General features: G+C 35.6%; 1 protein-coding gene across 1 annotated transcript; it reads right to left on the bottom strand.

Moving 5' to 3' along the window:
* Positions 1-11798: 11798 nt before the first annotated feature.
* LOC126657023 (uncharacterized) lies at positions 11799-12921 on the bottom strand. The gene is made up of 3 exons (XM_050351641.1): positions 12726-12921; positions 12425-12632; positions 11799-12375 (listed from the first exon to the last, which is right to left on the bottom strand). Exons 1-3 carry the CDS (start codon positions 12919-12921, stop codon positions 11799-11801), a joined length of 981 nt encoding a protein of 326 aa, XP_050207598.1.
* Between the last annotated feature and the right edge of the window lie 8773 nt (positions 12922-21694).

Genomic DNA, 21694 nt, shown 5'->3' with positions numbered 1-21694 from the left:
ACAATTAAAGCAATGAAAGGTATAAATGTAATGGATGCTTGTGAAGTGCTGAGCCTTAGACTTCAAGTTAGATCAAATAAAGAGTAATGTGATCAATATAGGAGATTGATTACGATCCTTACAGGATTGAAATGTGTTAGATACGATCAAACTTATTTGATATATTTCCAGAAAAAGATCCTAGGAAAAAGGACTTCAGGGAAAAAGAATTATTAGATGAGTCCGATGTTGAGGAATATCGAAGTGACCATTGCTAGTTCAGTATACGGAATTATCGCAATCTGAAGAAAGATGCAGAGATAGCTCGTGGTCATGCACAAGTGGCTCTGAATCAGGTTAAGAGGCAAATGTGATCCTTATCACAAGGAATGCTACCAGTGGAACTGTATTCCACTGACTTTCTGCGTATGGTCGAGGGAATGTCAAAGGTACAGGAAGTGTATGATAAAGTATAAGGATACAAAAGTAGATTATGGATAATAAGAAATCAGTTAAGGTAATTAGAATTAAGACAAGTATGGATAACCTGCGTATAACACAAGGAACTCGATAAGAATAATCGAGGAAAAAGGAAAGAGAAAAGTCATGTGGAAAAATTGACAAGAAGCTTAAAGAAACGGAACTCTATGTAGTCGCGTATAAATAGAAACAAAGAAGGATAAAGAAGATAGAGACATATGATCGAAATCACTGACAGTTAAGATGTCAGTAAGGGTACAATAGGACGATAAGTAAGTAATGGAGAATGTACTACGTCGATAATTCAGGTAAAAGAATTGCAACCCGTTATTTAACTGATAACTGACGTTCAGAGTGCCGAAACAAGAAATATCAGGAATACGAGATGCGATAGGAGTAATACCCGCATATGATCGGCTTTACAGACGGCCATGATAATAGTACAAATACGATAAGATGATATATATATATACCATTGAGAACACATGACATCGAGAAATTCAGACGAAGAAGGCCACGACTCTCTATTAATGATCGATGTTGTGGATATTAAAAACAAGTAGTACACGATGTACAAAAGGCGTTGAGAAGGAAAACAAAGAATGTAATAGAAGATAATCAAGAAACACGATAAGAGCGTGAATAGAGGATGCAAGAAGAATACTATAGGATCATAGTATCGAGACTGTCAATTTATTAGTTAACAAAGGATAAGAAGTCAAAGAAAGTACGGAGAAGTACGTCTGCAGCATGAACAAAAGTAGAAATAACGAGTGAAGTAACAAGATCATGGATAGTAATGAGAAGTAAGCTTAACGCTACATGATAGTAAAAGGAAATGATTTGGAAGCTAAGAGCCAATTAAGATTAATAATTGGAAGGAAGGAATAGATAAGAAAGAGTTAAATTATGATGAATAAAAAGATCAAATATGGAGAAAGTAACGATGTCATCAGAGGACAATGAGATGTAAACGTATAAATAGAAGAAGATTAAGATCCTCATTTAAAGATTATAAGCAAAGAAAGCTTATTAGAACATTGGTCACACGTTGTCTTATTAAAATAAGAATTCAGCGACAATATGACGATCCTATCTGGCTGAAAACCAGATTGATAAAATGGATTGATGTAATGTAAGAAGATACAAGGAGTTTCAAAGAATAGTATGTCATTCTTAAGAAAAAGAAAATAGATCAGTGGATATGCAAACGAATAGAGAAAAATATGAAATATCAAGATACAAGAAGAAGGTTAAGTAAGCCTTACAAGAAAAGTAAACAAAGACCCTATAAGGATACGTCTTATTACTAAAGAATTCACCTCATAGATAACCATGATTAACGAAGATAACGAAAGAATCTAAGAGTACGAACTATTGGATCATCTACATCATTCGATTACGAATGAGTAATCTTAAGAGTGGAGATTATCGTTACTAGTAATCGGACATTACTAGAACAAACAAGTATTGAATATCAGTATTAAACTGAGAATTCAATTACAAAGATAAAAGCTCATAGTATTGAATGTCAAACAAAGGACAAACACAACAATTGTGTTGTAAAATTAAGAGAAGCAATCAAAGGTAAAAAGTTATAGTACATAAGAAAATGGCTAAAAACACTATGAAAGATCGTCAATGACGATTAACATTAATCTGTAAGAAGTACAGAAATGGAGGGATGAATGAAGTACAAAAGGTTAAGGGTTTAAGTTAAGTCAAGGAGTTATATGAAAATTCGAGGACGAATTTTTATAAGGGGGGAAGAATGTAATACCCCAAAATATTTAAGTATTTAATTGGACCACGTGTCCAGTGTTAAGTCGCTAGAGTAGCGATATCAGAAAGATTTCCGAGAGATTAGGATAAATATTAAATTTTAGCAGGACGGACTCGAAAGGATTATTGCGAGGAATTTAATATTATATTTCAATTCTAAAGTTGGAATTGGAATTAGAAAAGAAAAATGTTAAGAAAGTCGCAAAATAAAGTACAGGGACTAAAATGGTAATTTAACCATATAAAATCCGAAAGGATATTATTTCGCCAAGGTCCGCGAAATGTTTTATAGTATATATGGTAAAAGTTTTGGGTCAATCGGAGACCTTTTAAAATTTGGACGCGGATGCGTTTTGGGCTAAATTGTCACTTTTGAGAAATTTAAGGGCTAAAGTGTAAATTAGCCAATTAAGCTTCGAGATTAGTAATCAAAAGATTTTGACGGAAAATAATAATATTGAGTTAATATTATTTATATGAATATAAATAATACGTAAGCAATCGAGTTAAAAGAATAATTTAACCATTTGGTTAAATTAGAAAGTTTAAAAGAGAAATGGTTTAAGTTAAAGAAATGAAGGATCAAAATGGACAATTAGCCAAAATATATATAATAACTTTCCTTAAGAGTAAGGAAAGGAAGTGATGATCAGAGGAAGCGAAAGTTACAGAAGCTTTCGACGATCGATTACGATCCGTCGCCGTTTCGCCGTTTCTCGCTCAAATCGCGAGTTCTTTATATCGATTCGTTCAGAATTCGATTCTCTATCATCGCTAAGCTTCAAATCAAGGTAAGCTTGACGTTTTTATTATGAGAATTGACAAATAAGGGTTATTTCGTTTTAACGAATTAAACGAATCGTAATCGCGTTTCTATTGGCGTTTTTGATGATATTTGAGATGGTTATTAATAGAAATCGTGCTAGAATCGACTCTGGATGTTTAAGCACGTCGGAATTGGCCCGGGGAATGAACCCCGGGGCTGCACATTGGCAGCCGTATGCTGCACGAACGTGCAGTACACGTTCGTGTAGCATACTGCACGAACGTGCAGTACACGTTCGTGTAGAAGACTGCACGAACGTGTAGCACACGTTCGTGTAGGACACTACACGAACGTGGAGCACACGAACGTGCAGCGTACTGCACGAACGTGCAGTCCTTCGCCGAGTGAGGAATCCTGATTTGGGCTTTCTGGGCCCTGACGCGACGCAGAAACTCGATTTCAAACAATTTCAAGTCGTGAAATCAATCGTGATTCGACTGAATATCAAAACATAAACTAGGACGTTTAAAAGAGAAGTGTGATTAAGAGATTATCAAAGTTAAGAATCGTATTTGAAGTACGATTATGTTAACCTAAGTTTATAACTAGAGATTTTGATACTAAGTCGACGTTTATGGATTAAACGTATAGGTAACTCGATTAAGTAACTGACGTACCGACAAGCTATCAAGCCAGTTAGCGGGAGTGGATACGTGATTGGACAACGCATGGAGCTTACGCTTACGGGATTATAATAATGCAGTTTTGGATAGCGGTCACTGTGAGTGGCAATTTACTTTCGCGTATTATTAGTATAAAAGTTATCTTCATATATATACGTATATTGTTTATACGCATCGCATTACCTATAATTGATTGAAATGTTATATGTTTACCTAATTTCTATATACGAGAACTAGTATGCGATCCGAAGAAACTAGCTACCTATTGGGTGTCAATAGGCTGTGTGATCACCAGTACCGAGTCGGTCTAGTATGTTTGCATATGAGTGATGAATTGACATAACTCAGCTGGAAGCTGATGATGAATATGATATTTACGATTGGGTTATGATTTAGATACGCAGAGTGAACTCGGCTACGGTGTAGCCTGGAAGTCCCCGTATCTAGTGGCTGGGCCACCAGCGAGTTGGACTCGCAATTGATATTTACGATTGGGTTGAATGATATATGATTATTCGAGAGATGTGTCGCATGCTAGGATATTAGTTTCGTACGGATCAAATACATGTTTATATGTTTTATAACATTGTTCTCTTAAGATGCGATGTTATATTTTTATAATACTGTTAGTAAATGTCAACTCACTCAGTATTTCCCAAAATACTGACTCCCTCACAGTGTTTTATTTCAGGTGACCGGAGTCGGATCAGACAGACCATCTCCTTTGTGTCGGCAGCCTTTTGGCTTACACAAAGTATGAGTTTTATAGAGCTGCAGTAGTCAATAGGTGTCAGTATAAGATTTATGATTTAATTCCAAACGGTATTGGAAAAATAAACTCTGATATAGTTTTATAAATAAGTTGTTTATAAAGATGATGTTTTATCCATTTGAATTGTGTACCAATTGCCTTAAGAGGAATTGGTTATGTTTGTGATCAGAAACAGGGCGGTGCTGGATATGAGATATCGCTCGGTAAGACCCTGGTTTCTAAGAATGTGTTCGCGAATGTTTTCAGAAAAGAAATACGATGTTTTAATAAATGTATTATATATAGTAATATGTTTTAATCGCGAAAAAATTTATAACGGTTTTAGGCTTGCTACGGGTTTCGGAGCAACCACTCCCATTCCCTAGCGCCGGTCTCGGCTCAATAATTTGGGTCGTGACATCAGATAGGGGGCAATACCCAGAACATGGGCGATTCCCAAACAACTGAGGGTGAAGGCAACACGCAAACTTCCTTGGCCACTAGCTCCCAAACTCCAAATGCTTCAGAGATTATGAGGAGGATGGAAACCCCTCAACTGTTGTCGCCCCTAGCTCCGGAGTACCTTAATTTCAACTTGAAATCTAAAGCTCCAACTTCCAAGGTATGTCTTTCAAAGCCCCTTGTTTAAACTTTTCGCCTAGCAGCTGATTTTTTATTGTGGGCAAACATGGCATATCCCCTTAACTTCGGCGATGTAGCAGCCAAAGCAGCGGCCTTCCTCGACCCTGTTAGTGAAAATGATGACCCTGCCATCATCTCTACTGGTGATGTTTTAACGGAGGCGAGCAATTGCCCTTCTGCCAACTGGGAAGATCACCTTGATGTGATGGCACAATGGAGAAGGTATATCCCTTTTCAAGTCACCCGAGAGCGTCGGTAAATTAAAAAGGGCGGCGACAGCTCTGGCCGAGGCTCTTGCTGAGAATTTAAACGACGAAGCTCGCTCTACTGTGGCACAACTATCAGCTTCAATCCCATCTTTCCAAAGAATGTACCATGATTCGTTATCAATTCAAGCTGAGCATGACAAGCTGACTCGGCGTGAGCTCAAAGCGAAAGAGAAGCTAGATTCTCTTAAGGCTACTGTGAAGTCGGCAGTCACCACTTTACAAAACCGCCGAACACGTGCAAAAGAGCTAGAGGAGAAGATCACTGTCATGCAGCTTGAGCTTGAATCAGAGCAAAAGAGAATTGGTGACTTGGAAGTTTCGCTGGATAAAGAGATGGTGGAGGGCATAGAAATCTAGAAGATCCGGAATCTTCTCAAAGGAGACCTCGCCAAAATCAAATCAAAGACTGAAACGGCGAAGATAGGGTACAATCAAGTCCGGAGCGAATTGGGCACCTGTTTTCACCATTTTTAATTTTCCTTGTAATGGCTTTAAGTTTGGAACAATATTTACAACACCCAACTATTCCTGTTATATTTGATCGGCCTGGTGGCCAGATCCTTTAATGTTTTGCAACATTTAATAGTTCTGTTCGATTTTAATCAGCCAAGGGGCTGAAATTTGGATGTTTATTGCTTGCATCGCTTATTTTTTACCAATATTCTTATTGGTCTAAAAAGTCCAGTATTAATTTCATTGTTTAGCTTTAAACCATATATAAAAAATGTTACATTAATAAGTTGAGAAAAACGGAGAACCCATTGAAAAAAACTCAAATGTAACAAGATATGGCCGAAAACACAACACGTATCTCTAGAATTACATATATCGGCCTTGACGAAACCACTTATCGGTCAGATATGTCTGATAAATGTCTAGTGAGCGAATTACTCTTCGTTAGCTCCAAACAAACGTCGGTCTATGTTCTCCCAACAACTAGGAACATATTTCTTTAAAAATGACCGTTAATCGCCCTTTCATGTTCTTCCCCGTCAATATTTGCTAAGACATAAGCGCCATTAGTTAACTTAGTGGTCACGATAAATGATCCCTCCCAATTCGGACTCCATTTGCCAAATCGCCTATCTTTGTGACCAATGGGAAAAATCGCCTTCCACACCAAGTCGCCCACGACAAACGAATTTGGTTTCACTCGCTTGTTGTATGCTCGCTCGACCCTTCTTTTCTGAGCTTCAAGATGGTCCAATGCTGTTAATCTTTCTTCATCTAAATCAAGGGGTTCTATCACCATCTTCTCGAAGTAATCGTCTCTAGACAATTTATTCTGATATTGGCGGCGAGTAGACATAACAGACAACTCCATTGGCAGCATCGCATCATGCCCATATACCATCCTAAAAGGTGAAGTCCCCGTTGCAGACTTTTGACTGGTTCTATTCGCCCAAACAACTTCTAATGGCAAAACGTGCCATTGCCTTGGGTTTTCCTCAATCTTTTTCTGAATGATGAGTTTGATGGACTTATTGGTCGCCTCCTCGGCCTGCCCGTTGGCTTGCGCGTAGTACGGTGTTGAGTGTAACATTTTGATCTTCATTTGAGAGGCCCATTCCACCATATCACCCCCTGTGAACATCATCCCTTGATCAGTAGTGATCGACTCAGGTAACCCATGCCGATGCACGATATACTCTTTAAAAAACTTTATCACAACCTCTTGTGTGGGCGATTTCAATGGTTTCGCCTCGACCCATTTAGTGAAGTAACATATGGCAATTATCACAAATGTATGGCCATCTGATGAATCAGGATATATTTTCCTTATGAGATCAACTGCCCACCCTCAAAATGGCCATGGCATAACAATGGAATGAAGTTCTTCGGCGGGTGCATGCTGTATCGGTCAACATTTTTGACAAGCTTCATATCCCTTCGCATATCTGAGTTCCATCTTCGGCTAGTAGAACCCATATTTATGAATTAGCCATCTCATTCTTGGCCCCGCCGGATAAGCACCTACTATTCCTTCGTGTACCTCGGCCATTGCTAACATTGCCTCCTTAGGGTCGATGCATCTAAAGAGCAAACCTTCAAAGCCCTTCTTGGATAGCTCGCCGGCCAGGACAATATAGTTCAGGGCTAAGGTTCTTAGTCTCCTGTTCGTTTGATCCGGTTTCTCAAACCATCTCAGGATTTCGGTCCTCCAATCTTGGGTTACATCTAATTGATACACAGAGCAGCTTTTTTCATCAACGGTGATGCCCCTAGTGTGAAGATTCGGCGTCTCTCTCTCGATAGCATCAAATTGAAGGTTCACCTTAAAACTACTACCATGTTGAGCTAAGTCGTTGACATTACAATTGTCAGCTCTTTCTGTGTATTCTAACCTTCTATCCTGGGAACCCTCTATTAAGTGTTTCTCCTTATTGCAATATCTTACCAAGAGCTCGGATTCGCACTTGAATTCTCCGATTACTTGCTTGATAACCAACAAAGAATCTCCCCATACATGGATCGCCATTGCCCCTAGTTCGGCCAATATCTCAAGGCCGAATATTAGAGCTTTGTACTCCGCTTGATTATTGGTACACTCGAAATGGAGTTTAAATGACAATTGGTAAGATGCCCCCAAGGGCGATACGACATGTACTCCGGCTCCTGCCCCCTAGCTGGTCCTAGATTTTTCATACCACATTCTCCATGTGGTTATGCCGACACAACTAACTATTTCTTCCTTAAGAGCGATACCGGGGTGATCGGATAAAAAATCGGCTAGGACTTACCCTTTTACTGCTCTTTGAGGAACATAAACCAGGGTGAATTCTGACATAGCAATCGCCCACTTCCCAATCTGATTCCTTAATTATGATTTTGACAAGATATACTTAATAATATCGGTCTGGGATAAAACATAGACCACCACTGGAAACATGTAATATCTGAGTTTACAGCAAGTGAAGTACAGACAAAGACACATCTTCTCTATATCGGTATAACGGATTTCTGTATCAGTCAAACCGCGACTCAGATAGTCCGCTCTTTCGACCCCTCCATCTTCTTGGACGAGCATACATCCCAAAGATTCATTGACCGCCGATAATAAAGCAACAACGGTTTATTTGACTTGGGAGGAGTCATGACCGGGGGTTTCGCCAGGTATACCTTCAGCTCATTGAACACTTTTTGCTGCTCGCTCGTCCAGATGAACTAATCGGTCTCTTTTCCTCTTAGTAAGGCACTCCAACTATGAAGTCGCCCTGCTGTATTTGCAATAAATCGCCTGAGAAAATTTATTTGATCGATTAGTCTCTGAAGCTGCTTCTTCGTTTTTGGTGGTTCGACATTGATGATCGCCTTGGCCTTGTTTTTATCTATCTCTACTCCCCGCTGGTGAACCAAGAAACCCAAAAAATTCCCAGCCGAAACTCCGAACGCGCATTTGAGCGAGTTCATTTTTAGCCTGTTGGTTCTTATACGATCGAACCCTTTTCGTAAATCGGCCAGGTGTAGTTCCTCAGTATTTGACTTGACTACAACATCATCAATGTATACCTCAAGACTATCTAACCCCCTAAACATCTTGTTCATCGCCCTCTGGTAGATGGCACCAGCATTCTTTAGGCTGAAAGGCATGACAACCCATTCGTAAGCTCCGATCGGCCCTGGGCATCGGAATGCTGTTTTGGACACGTCATCTTTGCTAATCAGTACTTGGTTATAACCTGAGTGCACGTCGAGGAAACTAAGCACCGTGTGCCCTTCCGCCCTGTCTATTAGCATATCGGCCATTGGCATAGGGTATTCATCTTTGGGAGTAGCCAGGTTCAGGTTCCGAAAGTCCACACAAACCCTCAACTTTCCGTTCTTTTTTATTACTGGGACGATATTGGAAAACCATTCGGTGTACTGCGCTTCTCGGATAAATTTAGCATCTTCCAACATCCTGATCTCATCTTGGATAAATGCGTCCACCTCTCTTGACATTCGCCTAGGTGGTTGCCGATATGGTCTGAAACCGCTTTTTAACGGAAGCTTATGCTCTGCAATCTTCGGGTAAAGGTCTCATATCCAATCCTGGAATTTCGTCGTATGACCAGGCGAAACTATCTTGATACTCTTCAATGAGAGCGATCAGATGTGCCTTGAACTCTCCGCTGAGGCCAGTATTGATATATATGGGCCTAGGCGATTCGTTTGAGCCCAAGTTTATCTCCATCAGTTCGTCTTGTACTTGGGCGGGGTCATCCTCCATTTCGCCTATTGCCAGCTGCAAGTCCTCAATCTTTAACGTTCCAGTGGGATGTTGTTAATGATCCTCATAAATGCATTCGGCGGATGCAATCTCGTAGGCGAGATGCCTGATTTTCTGCTTTAGTTCATTATGGTGTACAATCATTTTAAAGAATTGATGATTGTGGATCGGCATTTTCCCCCAAGGGTAATCGATACTGGCCGATCCAATTTGACCAACAAATAAGGTACACTTGTCTGCCCGTTAGAGCTGAGAGATTGTATGTTTCTGACCTCTTCGTCATACAAACGTGCCTCTAAAATATTATGGTCTTCGCCGAAGGGATTAGGATCGCCCTGTACAACCTCGGCCTCACCATCTTCCCGCTAGATGAATAACATTTAATGCATAGTGGACGGTATGCACATGCTAGAGTGTATCCAATCTCGGCCGAGCAATATGTTGTAATTGCTTCGGGGACTATGAAGAAACCTTCTTTGGTCTCTACTCGCGCAACTTTGATTCGGAGAGCGATATATCCCTCGGCCGGTGTTTCGCCTCCAGCGAAATTCGTCATATAAACGTCAGTTGGGTCCAACTGATCCCGGTTTATACCGAGCTTTTTGGGCATCTTTGCTGGGAGTATATTCACCCCTGCACCGTTATCTATCAGCACTCTATTCACTGTTACTCCATTCAAATCGGCCTTCATATACAATGGCCGAAAATGGCGAGTTATTCTCGTCGGGGGTTTACTAAGTGATACCACAGCCGTGCTATCGGCACTATCGTCCTCTGGGACGATCACATCTCCTTGCAGGGTCGCCTTTTGCCCTTGCTTACTTCTGTAGGAGTCAGGGAGTGTAACCACTTTCACCCGGAACTCGTCTCTGACAACCGGAACCCATGCCTTAAGTACCTCTTTCTTGTGCGAGACGACTACTTCTCGGTCTCTGGGTACCTTTGCCTTCAATTGACCATCCTGATAGGAGACGAGGACATCCTTATAAGATCGCCGTTTGTCATCCTTCCTTTGTCTCAGACTTCTTTGGGACTTCTGTATCATGGGTCATGCCGATCGCCCCTTCGCTTTCCATAACTTTTTTTGGAACCCATATTTTCCGTACTTTAGGTATTCTGTGCTCGTGCGGCTCGACAGCAGCCTTTTCAATTTGCACCCTATTCCCCAATCTCTTAGCCATAGGTCTGTTTACCCGTTCAGGCTTGATTATCAATCGGTTCTTTATGGGAACAGTTGATTCATTTGCGCCATGATTAGCCCTTGATTCCTACCTCAACCTCTGCATTCGCCTTTTTTAGGTTTTCGTCATACGAGGGGTCTCCTCCATTGGCCGAAAAATACTTTTGAACACGGTTGTCTTAAACTCCCATTGTGGCTGATGCTTCTACCACTACTCCAGTAGGCTTGATTATCAATCGGTTGTTTATGGGAACAGTTGATTCATTTGCGCCATGATTAGCCCTTGATTCCTGCCTCAACCTCTGCATTCGCCTTTTTTAGGTTTTCGTCATACGAGGGGTCTCCTCCATTGGCAGAAAAATCCTTTTGAACACGGTTGTCTTAAACTCCCATTGTGGCTGATGCTTCTGCCACTACTCAGTAGGCGACTTGGGCTTGAATGTCTTGGGATGTTCTCTCACTTTCTCGGCCCTCTTGGTGGCGAAACAAGTGTTGCATGATGGACATGTGATTTCTGCTGGGGGTGAACTGTTACGTTTCCTCTTTTGTTGTTTGGGTCACCCCTTTTCCGCTCGCCAATTTAACCCATCCTTGTCGACCTTGAGTTTGGGCTTTCTGGGGCTCCACCTGCTTTGGATCTGCCCCTGTTCCAAGAAACTGTCAAAATGGGGGCGAACTGTGTTGATGGAAACGTATTTTGCTTCGGCCTCCTTCTTAGCAGGGAACAAGAGCTTTCCCTCATTTATCGCCTTCTGGATCACGTTCCTGAAGTTTACACAGTTGTACGTACTGTGCCTCCAAGACTTATGATATTTACAGTAATCCTTTCTGACCATTTCTTCTGGTGGTGGGATCACGTGGCCTTCACTAAGGGCGATCTGTCCATCCTTGAACAAAGCATCAAAGATTTCGTCGGCTTTGGTCAAGTCAAAGGAATACTCCTTCTGTACTACCGCGGTTTTATTCTCCTTGACGGAACCCGGTTTTCTCACGGCCGAACATTCCAATGGCTTGGTGCCTAAAAATTCGGCCATGTTTATCTCGTCTTCCGAGCTGCTATCCTCGCTGTTCGAAAATCACTGCTATATCTAACTGATCCTTGTAGTAAGTCCCTTTGGAGGCTCCTCGCCTCTGCTCTTTCTCCTGGAGAAGCCTTTCATAGCTCGTCACCCTATTCGTCAATTTAAATAGGTCACGGAATCGGTGCCCTTCGAAGTGCTCCCTCATGGCGAAGCTCATTCCTCTAACCACCATTGGGACGCAATCGGCCTCAGACATCTTCGTTGAACATCTTGTTCTCAGATTTCTGAATCGGCCGATGTATTTCTCTGCTGATTCACTTGGTAGCTGCGATATACGAGCAAAATCGACGAGGGTGACATCAGGAGGTGCCCTGTAAAACCCCTCGTGGAAGAGGATTTCCAAATCCTTCCAGGTCTCTACCGAGTTTGACGTTAACCTTGAGTACCAGGTGAAAGGCATTTTCGTTAATGAACTTGCAAACAGCCTGAGTTTTCTGAAGTCATGCGCTGCTGCTTCGCTACATTGGGCCGGGAAACGGGCGACACGCTCGACCGTCGATTGTCCTTGCTCTTCTCTATAGAAAAGGCTAAATTCAAGAACCTTGTACCCCCTTGGGAAAGGGAAATTTGTTAATCCAATCTAGATAAGGCTTCATATACGAAGGGTGAGGCATCAGTTTGAAGTCTACTCTGAGCTTTTCCAACATGTTCAAGAGTTGCCCCTGATCATATATGTTCGGCTCGCCTCCTTCTGTGGCCGAACGTTCGCCCACATTTAACTCATGTGTGTTGGCCTCAGATGCAACCCCTTGTGGTCTGGATTCCCCTTGGGGAGCTGATGTACTTGCCCCCAAGTGATCGGCTCTTCCTGCCGATTCGGCTTCTTGTCAAGTCAAGAGTTTGACTGATCCGTAAGTATACCCCAACTTACTAGGTTACTGCATCTGTTCGGCTGAACTACCCGGATATCCGAAACGATTTGGTGTCTGGTTTTGTTCGGCCCTCCTGTAACTCTGTTCGGCAAAAGATTGCCTGAAAAAGAGTCTGCCCAAGTTCTCCATCGCCTTGCTGAGGCCATCCAAATTATTCTGTATCTTCCTCTGGACCGATGCCTGATCGGACATGATATTTTTCATCACCTCCGACATCTGATGCATCGCACCATCAAACATTTGTTTGTTCTCTTAGGCAATCTCACCCCTTATAGCCGAGAAGTCGGCCTGTGATAAGGAAGGGCGCGTGAGTAATCCATAGAGTATCGGTCACATCATCATTCTTGTCCGACGGGAGGTTTCCATCAGTGACCGAAGGATTCAGCCCTTTGCTTGATTGATTAACCTACTGTTTGTCTTTGGCCATAATTTCTGATATATCTGAATCAAAATCGTCCACTCCGTCGCCTTGCTTCAACTGTTGTCGGCGTATAGACCGAGCGTGCCTGGAATCGTCCTTAAAGTCCGTTTTTGGGCTAACCATAAACTGATATCCCTAGTGGAGTCGCCAAAAGATGTTCGCCTAGAAATTATCCAGACTCGAATCTTTGAATTTGTAATCGGGATCATTTGAGGTTTGATGCTTTAACGAACTTATGAAGATATTCACAGGGCTTTTTTGGTTAAAAATACTTAACCACGTAATCTAGATGATAATAATCTAAGAGTTAATGAATTCAAGCGAGATTAATACCGAAACTACTCCTAAATTAAAACAATCCGGAGATTGCGGGATAAAAAGCACTGGACTTGGTTTTTGATTGATTGATTTGTTGATACAAAAATAATGAAGCTCTGAGCTATATATAGCTCTATAGAATCAAGTCTCCTAATCTAATTATAGTATTTTTAAAGAGAAACACTCCTAATGAGTTGTAGATTCATAGTAACAATAAAAGCTAATTTAAAAAAGGCTTTCAATTTGGCTTAATTTCCTTGATAAGTCCATACAATACTCTTACCATGATATTTTTGGACCGATGCAAACAACCATAATGTCCAAACTATATTTTATGAATATATCTTTGCCTATTTAAATAGGCTTACACTATTCATACAAACCAGCTTTTGGTTAATTTTATTTTTTTCTAATTACAATTTTGTACTATTAACTTTTAAAATATTCATTTTAGTCCAATATCTAATTAAATAATAGTCATATTTTTAACAATTTATCTCAAAATATTTTATTTAATAAATATATAATAAATAAACAATAATATTTTTCAATAAATTTTACATTAAATATAAGCAATAAAATATTTAGTTAAATAATAAAATTACATTGAATTAAACATTAAAAAATGTTAATAAACATTACAATTAAACTAACTATATAACAAAATATTAAACTATTATTAGATAATTAAACATTATATACTAATTTTAAAATAATTTAATATTTTGGCAAACCACTCCTAAATGCGCCAATATCATACAAGTATTGGCTAAAATTATCCTATTGTGGTGCTATTTATTCTTCTTGCTCTCTTATTCAAACTTTTTATTCTTGTTCTAGCATGAATTTTTAGATTAAACATAGTATTCAAATCTTTGAATAATGTTCTTTTTCTCTTTTCAGAAGACAAATTGTTCGCTTTGTATTTTCATCAGTTGTTGCCAGTCTAAATTAGACTTTTCAAGCAACTCTATAATTTTATCATTTTATTCTTTAATGTTAACAATACTAAAAAAATTCTTCAACCATTTTTCTTTTTAATTTAACTTTTCTAACTCTAATGGCCCGTAAACTAGGTAGCACGGAAACGGAAACAGGAAACGGAAACGATACGAAACGGACACGGGGAAACGAAATTTTTTCAAAATGAAGGACACGAAACGTGGGGGAAACGTGCAAATAACAAAAATATTATCTAAATATTTATGATAATTAACAAAATAATTTATTTTAATACACTAAATATTTAAAATTTTATAAATATATAAAAAAATAATATAATTCAACACAAATAAGTATATTTGATGCATTGTGGGCAATGCGAATGTAAAATTTATGGGTAACTAGTTATATTTTTTTATTTGTGGATAATAATTTTATTTTTTTTACAAATTTTTAATTTTTATTATTTACGGAAACGGCCCGAAACGTTTCGTAGGGGTGTCCAAGAGTTTCTGGTTTCCAAAACGTTTCCGAAACAGGAAACGTAACTTTGTCGAAGTTTTCGTGCTTCTTAGGCCGTAAAGATCCACCAACATCATAATTTTTTAAATTATCTAAAAATTGTGATTCTTCCGGAGATCCCGATATTTGAGAGTTAAAAAGAGAATATTCAGATCCAGATGAAATTTATTAAAACATTGTAATCGATGAGCTTGTCTTATACTGTTATTGTTATTTTTAAAATATTCAAAATCTTTTATAATGTATCACACGGATCAAATTTAAAGCTTTTTTAAGAGATATTACATTAGTAGAGTTTTTTTTCGCTGCAAAAATTATTATATAAATAATGTCAAGTTGAATATAGAAATCTAAAATTAATTATAAATAATAAACGTCAAATGCTTACAATATCTTCACTTGATCATTTGCATTCATATTGTCAACTTGTTTGATGCACTGGTTCAATTTTCGGATTGCTTTTTTGATAGTGTGAACTCGAGCTTGCAGAAAGCGTTGGCTATGCTCTTTCCAACCATAATTTATTTCACTGTTGTACCTGTTCCACACTTAGTGACCAAAATTTATCCAAAGATCGGTATATATCGATCTTGAGAAATTTTCATGTAAACCCGACATAGATACACACCCTCGTGAACATTATAGCTAGAAGCTTGATCAGGCATGTTTGTAAGCATTTGAAGTTATTCATAGTTTATGAAATAATGTATATAATAAAGTAATGCATAACTCTTATTTTATGTTTCACCTCTACCCCGAGGCACTAAATTAATCTCTTTTCATTTAGAAAAAAGTTTTAAATAATTCTTATTTTTGAACATTTTTAAAGATGAAGTATTTCTTTGTATTTTTTTAATAGGAAAAAGTATAAAATAATCTTTATATTTAGTTGTTTTCAATAAATCATCTTTTTTAAAAAAATTTGGGGTAGAGGTGAAACATAAACACATACGTCAGGGTATAAATGAATTTTTTTCTACATCAGGGTATAAACGAAAAAAAAGTTTAAGGTGGGTGGTTTTTAAATAATTAAGCCTTTATATTAAGGCCAAATGTTGTAAAAAGGCCAAATTTTTTACAAAAGTTTCACAAAAGTCCTGATCTTTCAATTTTGTCGATTTTGGCCAAAAAATGATGATTTGGTTTCACAAAAGTCCTGACCTTTCAATTTTGTCGATTTTGGCCAAAAATGAATTATTTGGTTTCACGAAAGTTCTGACCTTTCAATATTTGACATGCCACATAGGCGTCACATAGGCTAATTGAAATCAAATTGAGAGTTGGCCACAATTGAAACCAAATAATTTGTTTTTGGCCAAAATCGACAAAATTGAAAGATCAGGACTTTTGTGAAATTTTTATAAAAGGTTTGGCCTTTTTGCAATATTTGGCCTTATATTAATATCACAAACTAACAAGTACATCTGAGATTAATCATATATTAATCATATCTAACCGTGGATCATTTTCTTTAAGTTTCAACTATTCAATTAAATTATACAAAAATTTTGTTGTTATACATTTTTCAGTGTTCAACATCACCTTAATACATGTCTCGATTTTCAACAAGTACATCTTGTGTAATTCATATCTAACCATTAGATTGATTTCTTTTAATTCCAATAGTTAGATTTTATTCATATAAAAATCTTATACATGTTTCAATTTTAAACATCATTTTTTTACATGTCTCAATTTTCAAACAAGTACATCTTGTAATATTCATATTCAACCATTGGATTAGTTTCTTTAATTTTCAACCATTCGGTTAAATTGTATAAAAAAATTATGTCTTAATTTTAAATATCATCTTATACTTGTCTCAAATTCCAACACCACCTTATACATGTCTCAAATGTCATACAATATTTGTTCGGTTTGAACGAATATACACTTTTAGTAATGAGAAACAATTTTATTTTTAAATATACTATTAACTAAAATGTTAAAATTTTTTATCTGACATGAATGCAACAATATAAGATCTAGGTACGTCCACCTATAATACACGTCACAACCACCTAAATCTTGAATATTTTGATCTAACACAAACGCTTCAATAGTTTAAAGGGCTTTTTATATGTTTTACGGGATTTCTTAGCCCAATAACTTTTATACGGGTCAACATTTTTCTTTACTTTTCATACAGCCTTTTATTACTTTCTTGACCTAAATTTTTAAATTCTTCTTTTTTTTACGAACTTCTTTCTTAGCTCTGATATTGGCAGTTTCTTTTTCGTTTTTCTCTGAAAGTAGTGGTTTCTTTTTTTCTTCTCCCCACGATTTCTTCTTCTGATAGTCGTCGCCCTTCATCAAGTCTTAGTGCCGCTCCACTGCCGCCTTTGTTGTGCCGCCGCCGTTCTCTTATTTTTGTGTTTTCTTTTTCAGATATGAATCGGAGTTTATTGTCGGAAGGAAGAATAGATATCAAATTTTTTTAACGATTTTAAAAAGTTTTTTAAAGGCATATGATCAGATTTTGAGACAAAAAGATTCACCGTTCTTCTTCTTCTTCTTTTTCATTTTCAGATCTAGAAATTGTTTTATTAATTGTTTTTAAGTCACAATAATTTTTTTACCATTAAACATGTGTAAAGATTATCTTTAAAGAATGTAATACTAATTTTTATGTATATAAAATAATTTTATGATTTTATGGAATGAAAATATGTTATTTCTGCAGTTTTACTATGTTTGGTTATATTTCTGCGTTTTTTTAATTCTGCAGCACGATTTGTTGATGATGGTAGATTGATAAAATTATTGTAATGTTTCAGTGTTGTTGATTTTATGTTAATTTTATGTTGATAATCAGTTGATATTTATTGATTTTAACATTGACAAATAAGATAATGATGTCCGTGAAATAAACTAAAAAAATAAAAATTTAATTGAGATTAGATAATGATATGTTAGCATTGGAAAAGAAGACAAATAAAGATGTTGAATTATTGTAATGTTACAATGTTGAAATTGTGTTGATTTTCGGTTAATATTTTATTGATTTTAACATTGGTGAAAAAGACAATAATGATATTGAATTATTATAATGTTACAATATTGATCTTGTGTTGATATTGTATTGATGTTATGTTGATATCAACATATGTAATAAACTAATTGATTTAATTTTTTCAATCTTTTTTATACTAATTTTTATTTTTTCAACATTTTTTCAATTTAATTTTAATTTTTTATTTTATTTTCACATATAATGTGTTCTTTTTTGTTAATGATAAAATCAACTAAATATCAACATAATATTAACACAATATCAACATAAGATCAACATTGTAACACTATAATAATTTAACATCATTATTTTCTTTTTCACCAATGTTAAAATCAACAAAATATCAACCGAAAATTAACACAATATCAACACTATATCATTACAATAATTCAACTTCATTATTTGTCTTCTTCCATGATGCTACCGTATCATTATCTAGTCTCAATTTAATTTAATTTAATTTTTTAGTTTATTTCACAGACAATATTATTTTATTTGCCAATGTTAAAATAAAAAAAATCAGTTGATATCAACATAATATCAACATAAAGTCAACATAAAATCAACAACACTGTGATATTACAATAATTCAGCAATCAATCATCATAAACAAATCGTTCTGCATAATTAAAAAAAACGCAGAAACACAAGAAAAATGCAGAAATAACAGAATTTTATTTCATAAAATCACAAAATTATTATACATAACATGAAATGAGTATTAGATTCTCTAAAGATACTCTTTTATACATGTTTAATGGTGAAAAAACAGTAAAAAAATTAACAAATTACAGATCTGAAAATGAAAAAAAAAGAACAAAAAAATTCAGATCTGAAATCAAAACGATAAAAGAAAGATGACGGCGAGATGAAGACGAAACGGCGGAGGTGGAACGGCGGAGGTGAAACGACGGAGGTGGAACAGTGGAAGAGAAACGATGGAAATGGAACGGCGGAGACGGATTGGTGCGAAAAACAAAAGGTGAGTTGAGAGAGAGAAAGGAGAGAGAAATTTGAGGAGAGAGAAAATTATTTGGTTTATGAGGGTTTGACTTGGAGTAGTATATATATTTGTTCCGTATAAAAGTAATAATATCCGGCGTGGATGATAGTTTTCATATTGAAAATTCTTACCCGTATAAAAGTAATATTTTTGCAAATGTTAGATGTTTATGTAAAAAGCCCTAGTTTAAATCGAACCGCCTAAAATTCATATCAAATCCACCTAAGGCCATCTCCAACTCAAATCACTAAATTTTTGTCAACAAATATTAATTAGGTGATTTGTCATCAACTTCATTCCAACCCACAGTCACCTTTTCCTACATCAAAAAGAATATTCTTTTTATTTTTAATATTTTAATCATTTTTTAAACTTTAATATTTATACACTTTTATCAATTACACCCATAAACTTATTTTTGTTACATACTAGTTCAGTTATTTTGTTACATGTCATAGTATATTTCGTTGGGTGGAGATTTTTACACTCCACTATTTTATAATAGCACTCCACTATCATATTTATTACTTATATATGATTGACTTGCCCTATATTATAATCTAACGTTTTAAACCATTCTTAGTTGCATTATTATTATTATTATTATTATTATTATTATTATTATTATTATATTTTTTTTGGATTGACATTTTGTACAAGTGTTCGATGACTAATTTTAAATTGCAGAAAAATTTATTAGTTTTTTATTAGTTTTTATTTTTGATCTCATTTACTTATTTTTTATAAAAAAATTAAAAACAATTTTAATAAAGCTGATTTTGAGAAAGAAATTCTAATGAAAAAAATTAAAAAAATTTATAATTAAATAAATTAAAAGAAATTAATCACTTGATAATTTTTGATTGTTTATAATGGAAGGAAAATTCGCTCAATTGAATAAAAAAGATGAACAGGAAAAAATAATATTGTTCAAAAATTTTACATGAATAAAATTAAATATTGTTGATTCAATTAAGCGAACGCGAGTTTTGACTGTAATTGAAATTTAATTTTTTAATTTTTTCTATATTTAAAAAAATTATAATTATAATTATTAAAATTAAAATTAATAAAAATGTCAAAGTTTGGATTTTTAGGTTATATATCTTTTTTTAGGTTGTATCATATTATATATTTTATTAATTTATTCGTAGTCTGTAAATTTTTAAAATATAATGTTTAAAAGATTTTATTTAATTTTGAAGTAATATAATTGTAATTTTTATATTGAAATAAATTGATCAACAACTAGGCATCAAATAGAATTAAGACGTTTTGAGAAAAAAAAATAGCAGTAAAACTAGAATAATGTCTAAGTGAAAACTTAAAGGAAATAAACATTTTCAATGAAGGTTAATAAAGTCTTTTAATATGAAAATGGAGTTCAATTATAAAGGGTTGGAGTGCAAAAATCTCCGCCCTATTTCGTGTCTAGGCTATCGTCTAATTTATGTTACCGTATCGTAAAATTATTTAGGTAATGTTTTTATGTTTTCGTCTCGTTAAATTAATAATGTAATACTTTTAAATTATTATCTCATAAAATTATTTATATATTATTTTTATGTTAATTTTAATAATTAATGATAAAATAAACGATTTAAATATTTTAATATTCTCATGTGTAAAATTATTCTATAATATTAAAAATAAATAGTATTCATACATATTTAAGTTTTTAATTATAAATGCGTTGAATTAAATAAAAACAAACTACAAGTATCAAGATCATACTTTGATCAAATATTAAAATAATGAATAGTGATTTGATGACTCTAAATAGGGAGTGACCTATTTTGATGAGGGAGAGAGCACTCTTGATTAGGTGACTCCTTGAAGTTCACTTGTCACCTAATTTAAATTAGATGACAAGGGTTGGAGATGCCCTAACATCCATAATAAGAATTTTTTTTTTTGATACAAATGCTATGATTCATGAATGAAAAGATTATGGAACTAATGATAACATTTTGTTTTTTTCAGTCACACAAAGTTGAAACTCTCACGAAATTACACCCGAATTGGCCAAACCTAGTATAGTAAGTAGGTATTGGTCCGATGACGAAATATCTAATTTACTATTTAATACTTGAGTACTTGTAATGCATCTGAAAAACTTAATCATCATGTACTTTTGAAATCAAAACCTACTTCAAAACACACGAGATACCCAAAGTAACCTACTATGATGTTCGAACTACTTGTATCATTCACATCTCGTTCTCAGATATGAATACACATAACATAAGCTCCTGAATACCCATTTTTTTTATCGAAACCTCGACCTTCAAAAATTCAGCTGTAAGTTTCGCGATTCGCTCAAATGACATCCAATGTTCTTATGAGTTTCAGTAGTTTAACTATACGGAATGTAACTCATCAACACCAAATCTACCGTCAAGTTCATCTAGTGATGACTCGAATACAACAATATTAAATCCACCAAACTTTACCGCCAAACTCCGACCGATTACCAAAACTTGACCAAAATCCAACAATTAACTCTGGTGGTCAGTGGCGGCTGTTCGGCAATGATCGTTAATGGATTTTTTAAATGCAATATTTTTGAAAGTATTTTTCTTTGCATTACTAGTTTTTAAATTGAGATCTTTTGCTATATTTTGTAATTATTTCTAAAAAATAGGGTAGGTTTGTAAAAATCCCTAGTTTCAACATGATTTTCTAAAGTTTAAATACATAGTTTATATAAAAAATAGTATATATATTTATATGTATAGCATTTATTAATAGATAAATAATACATGAATTATCATAGCAC

Source organism: Mercurialis annua, linkage group LG7 (assembly GCF_937616625.2).
Source record: "Mercurialis annua linkage group LG7, ddMerAnnu1.2, whole genome shotgun sequence".
In the NCBI taxonomy this organism is placed as follows: domain Eukaryota; kingdom Viridiplantae; phylum Streptophyta; class Magnoliopsida; order Malpighiales; family Euphorbiaceae; genus Mercurialis; species Mercurialis annua.
Note: the sequence above shows the minus strand (reverse complement) of the source record. Positions and strands in the feature narration are given on the sequence as shown.

Excerpts from the sequence above, each read along its gene's own strand:
- LOC126657023 (XM_050351641.1), bottom strand. The coding sequence starts at position 12,921 with ATGCATCAGATGTCGGAGGTGATGAAAAATATCATGTCCGATCAGGCA. Across the intron at positions 12,633-12,725 it reads AAATCGTTTCGGATATCCGG|GAAGAGCCGATCACTTGGGG; the intron begins GTAGTTCAGCCG and ends CCGAATCGGCAG. Across the intron at positions 12,376-12,424 it reads AAACTGATGCCTCACCCTTC|GGGGTACAAGGTTCTTGAAT; the intron begins GTATATGAAGCC and ends CCCTTTCCCAAG.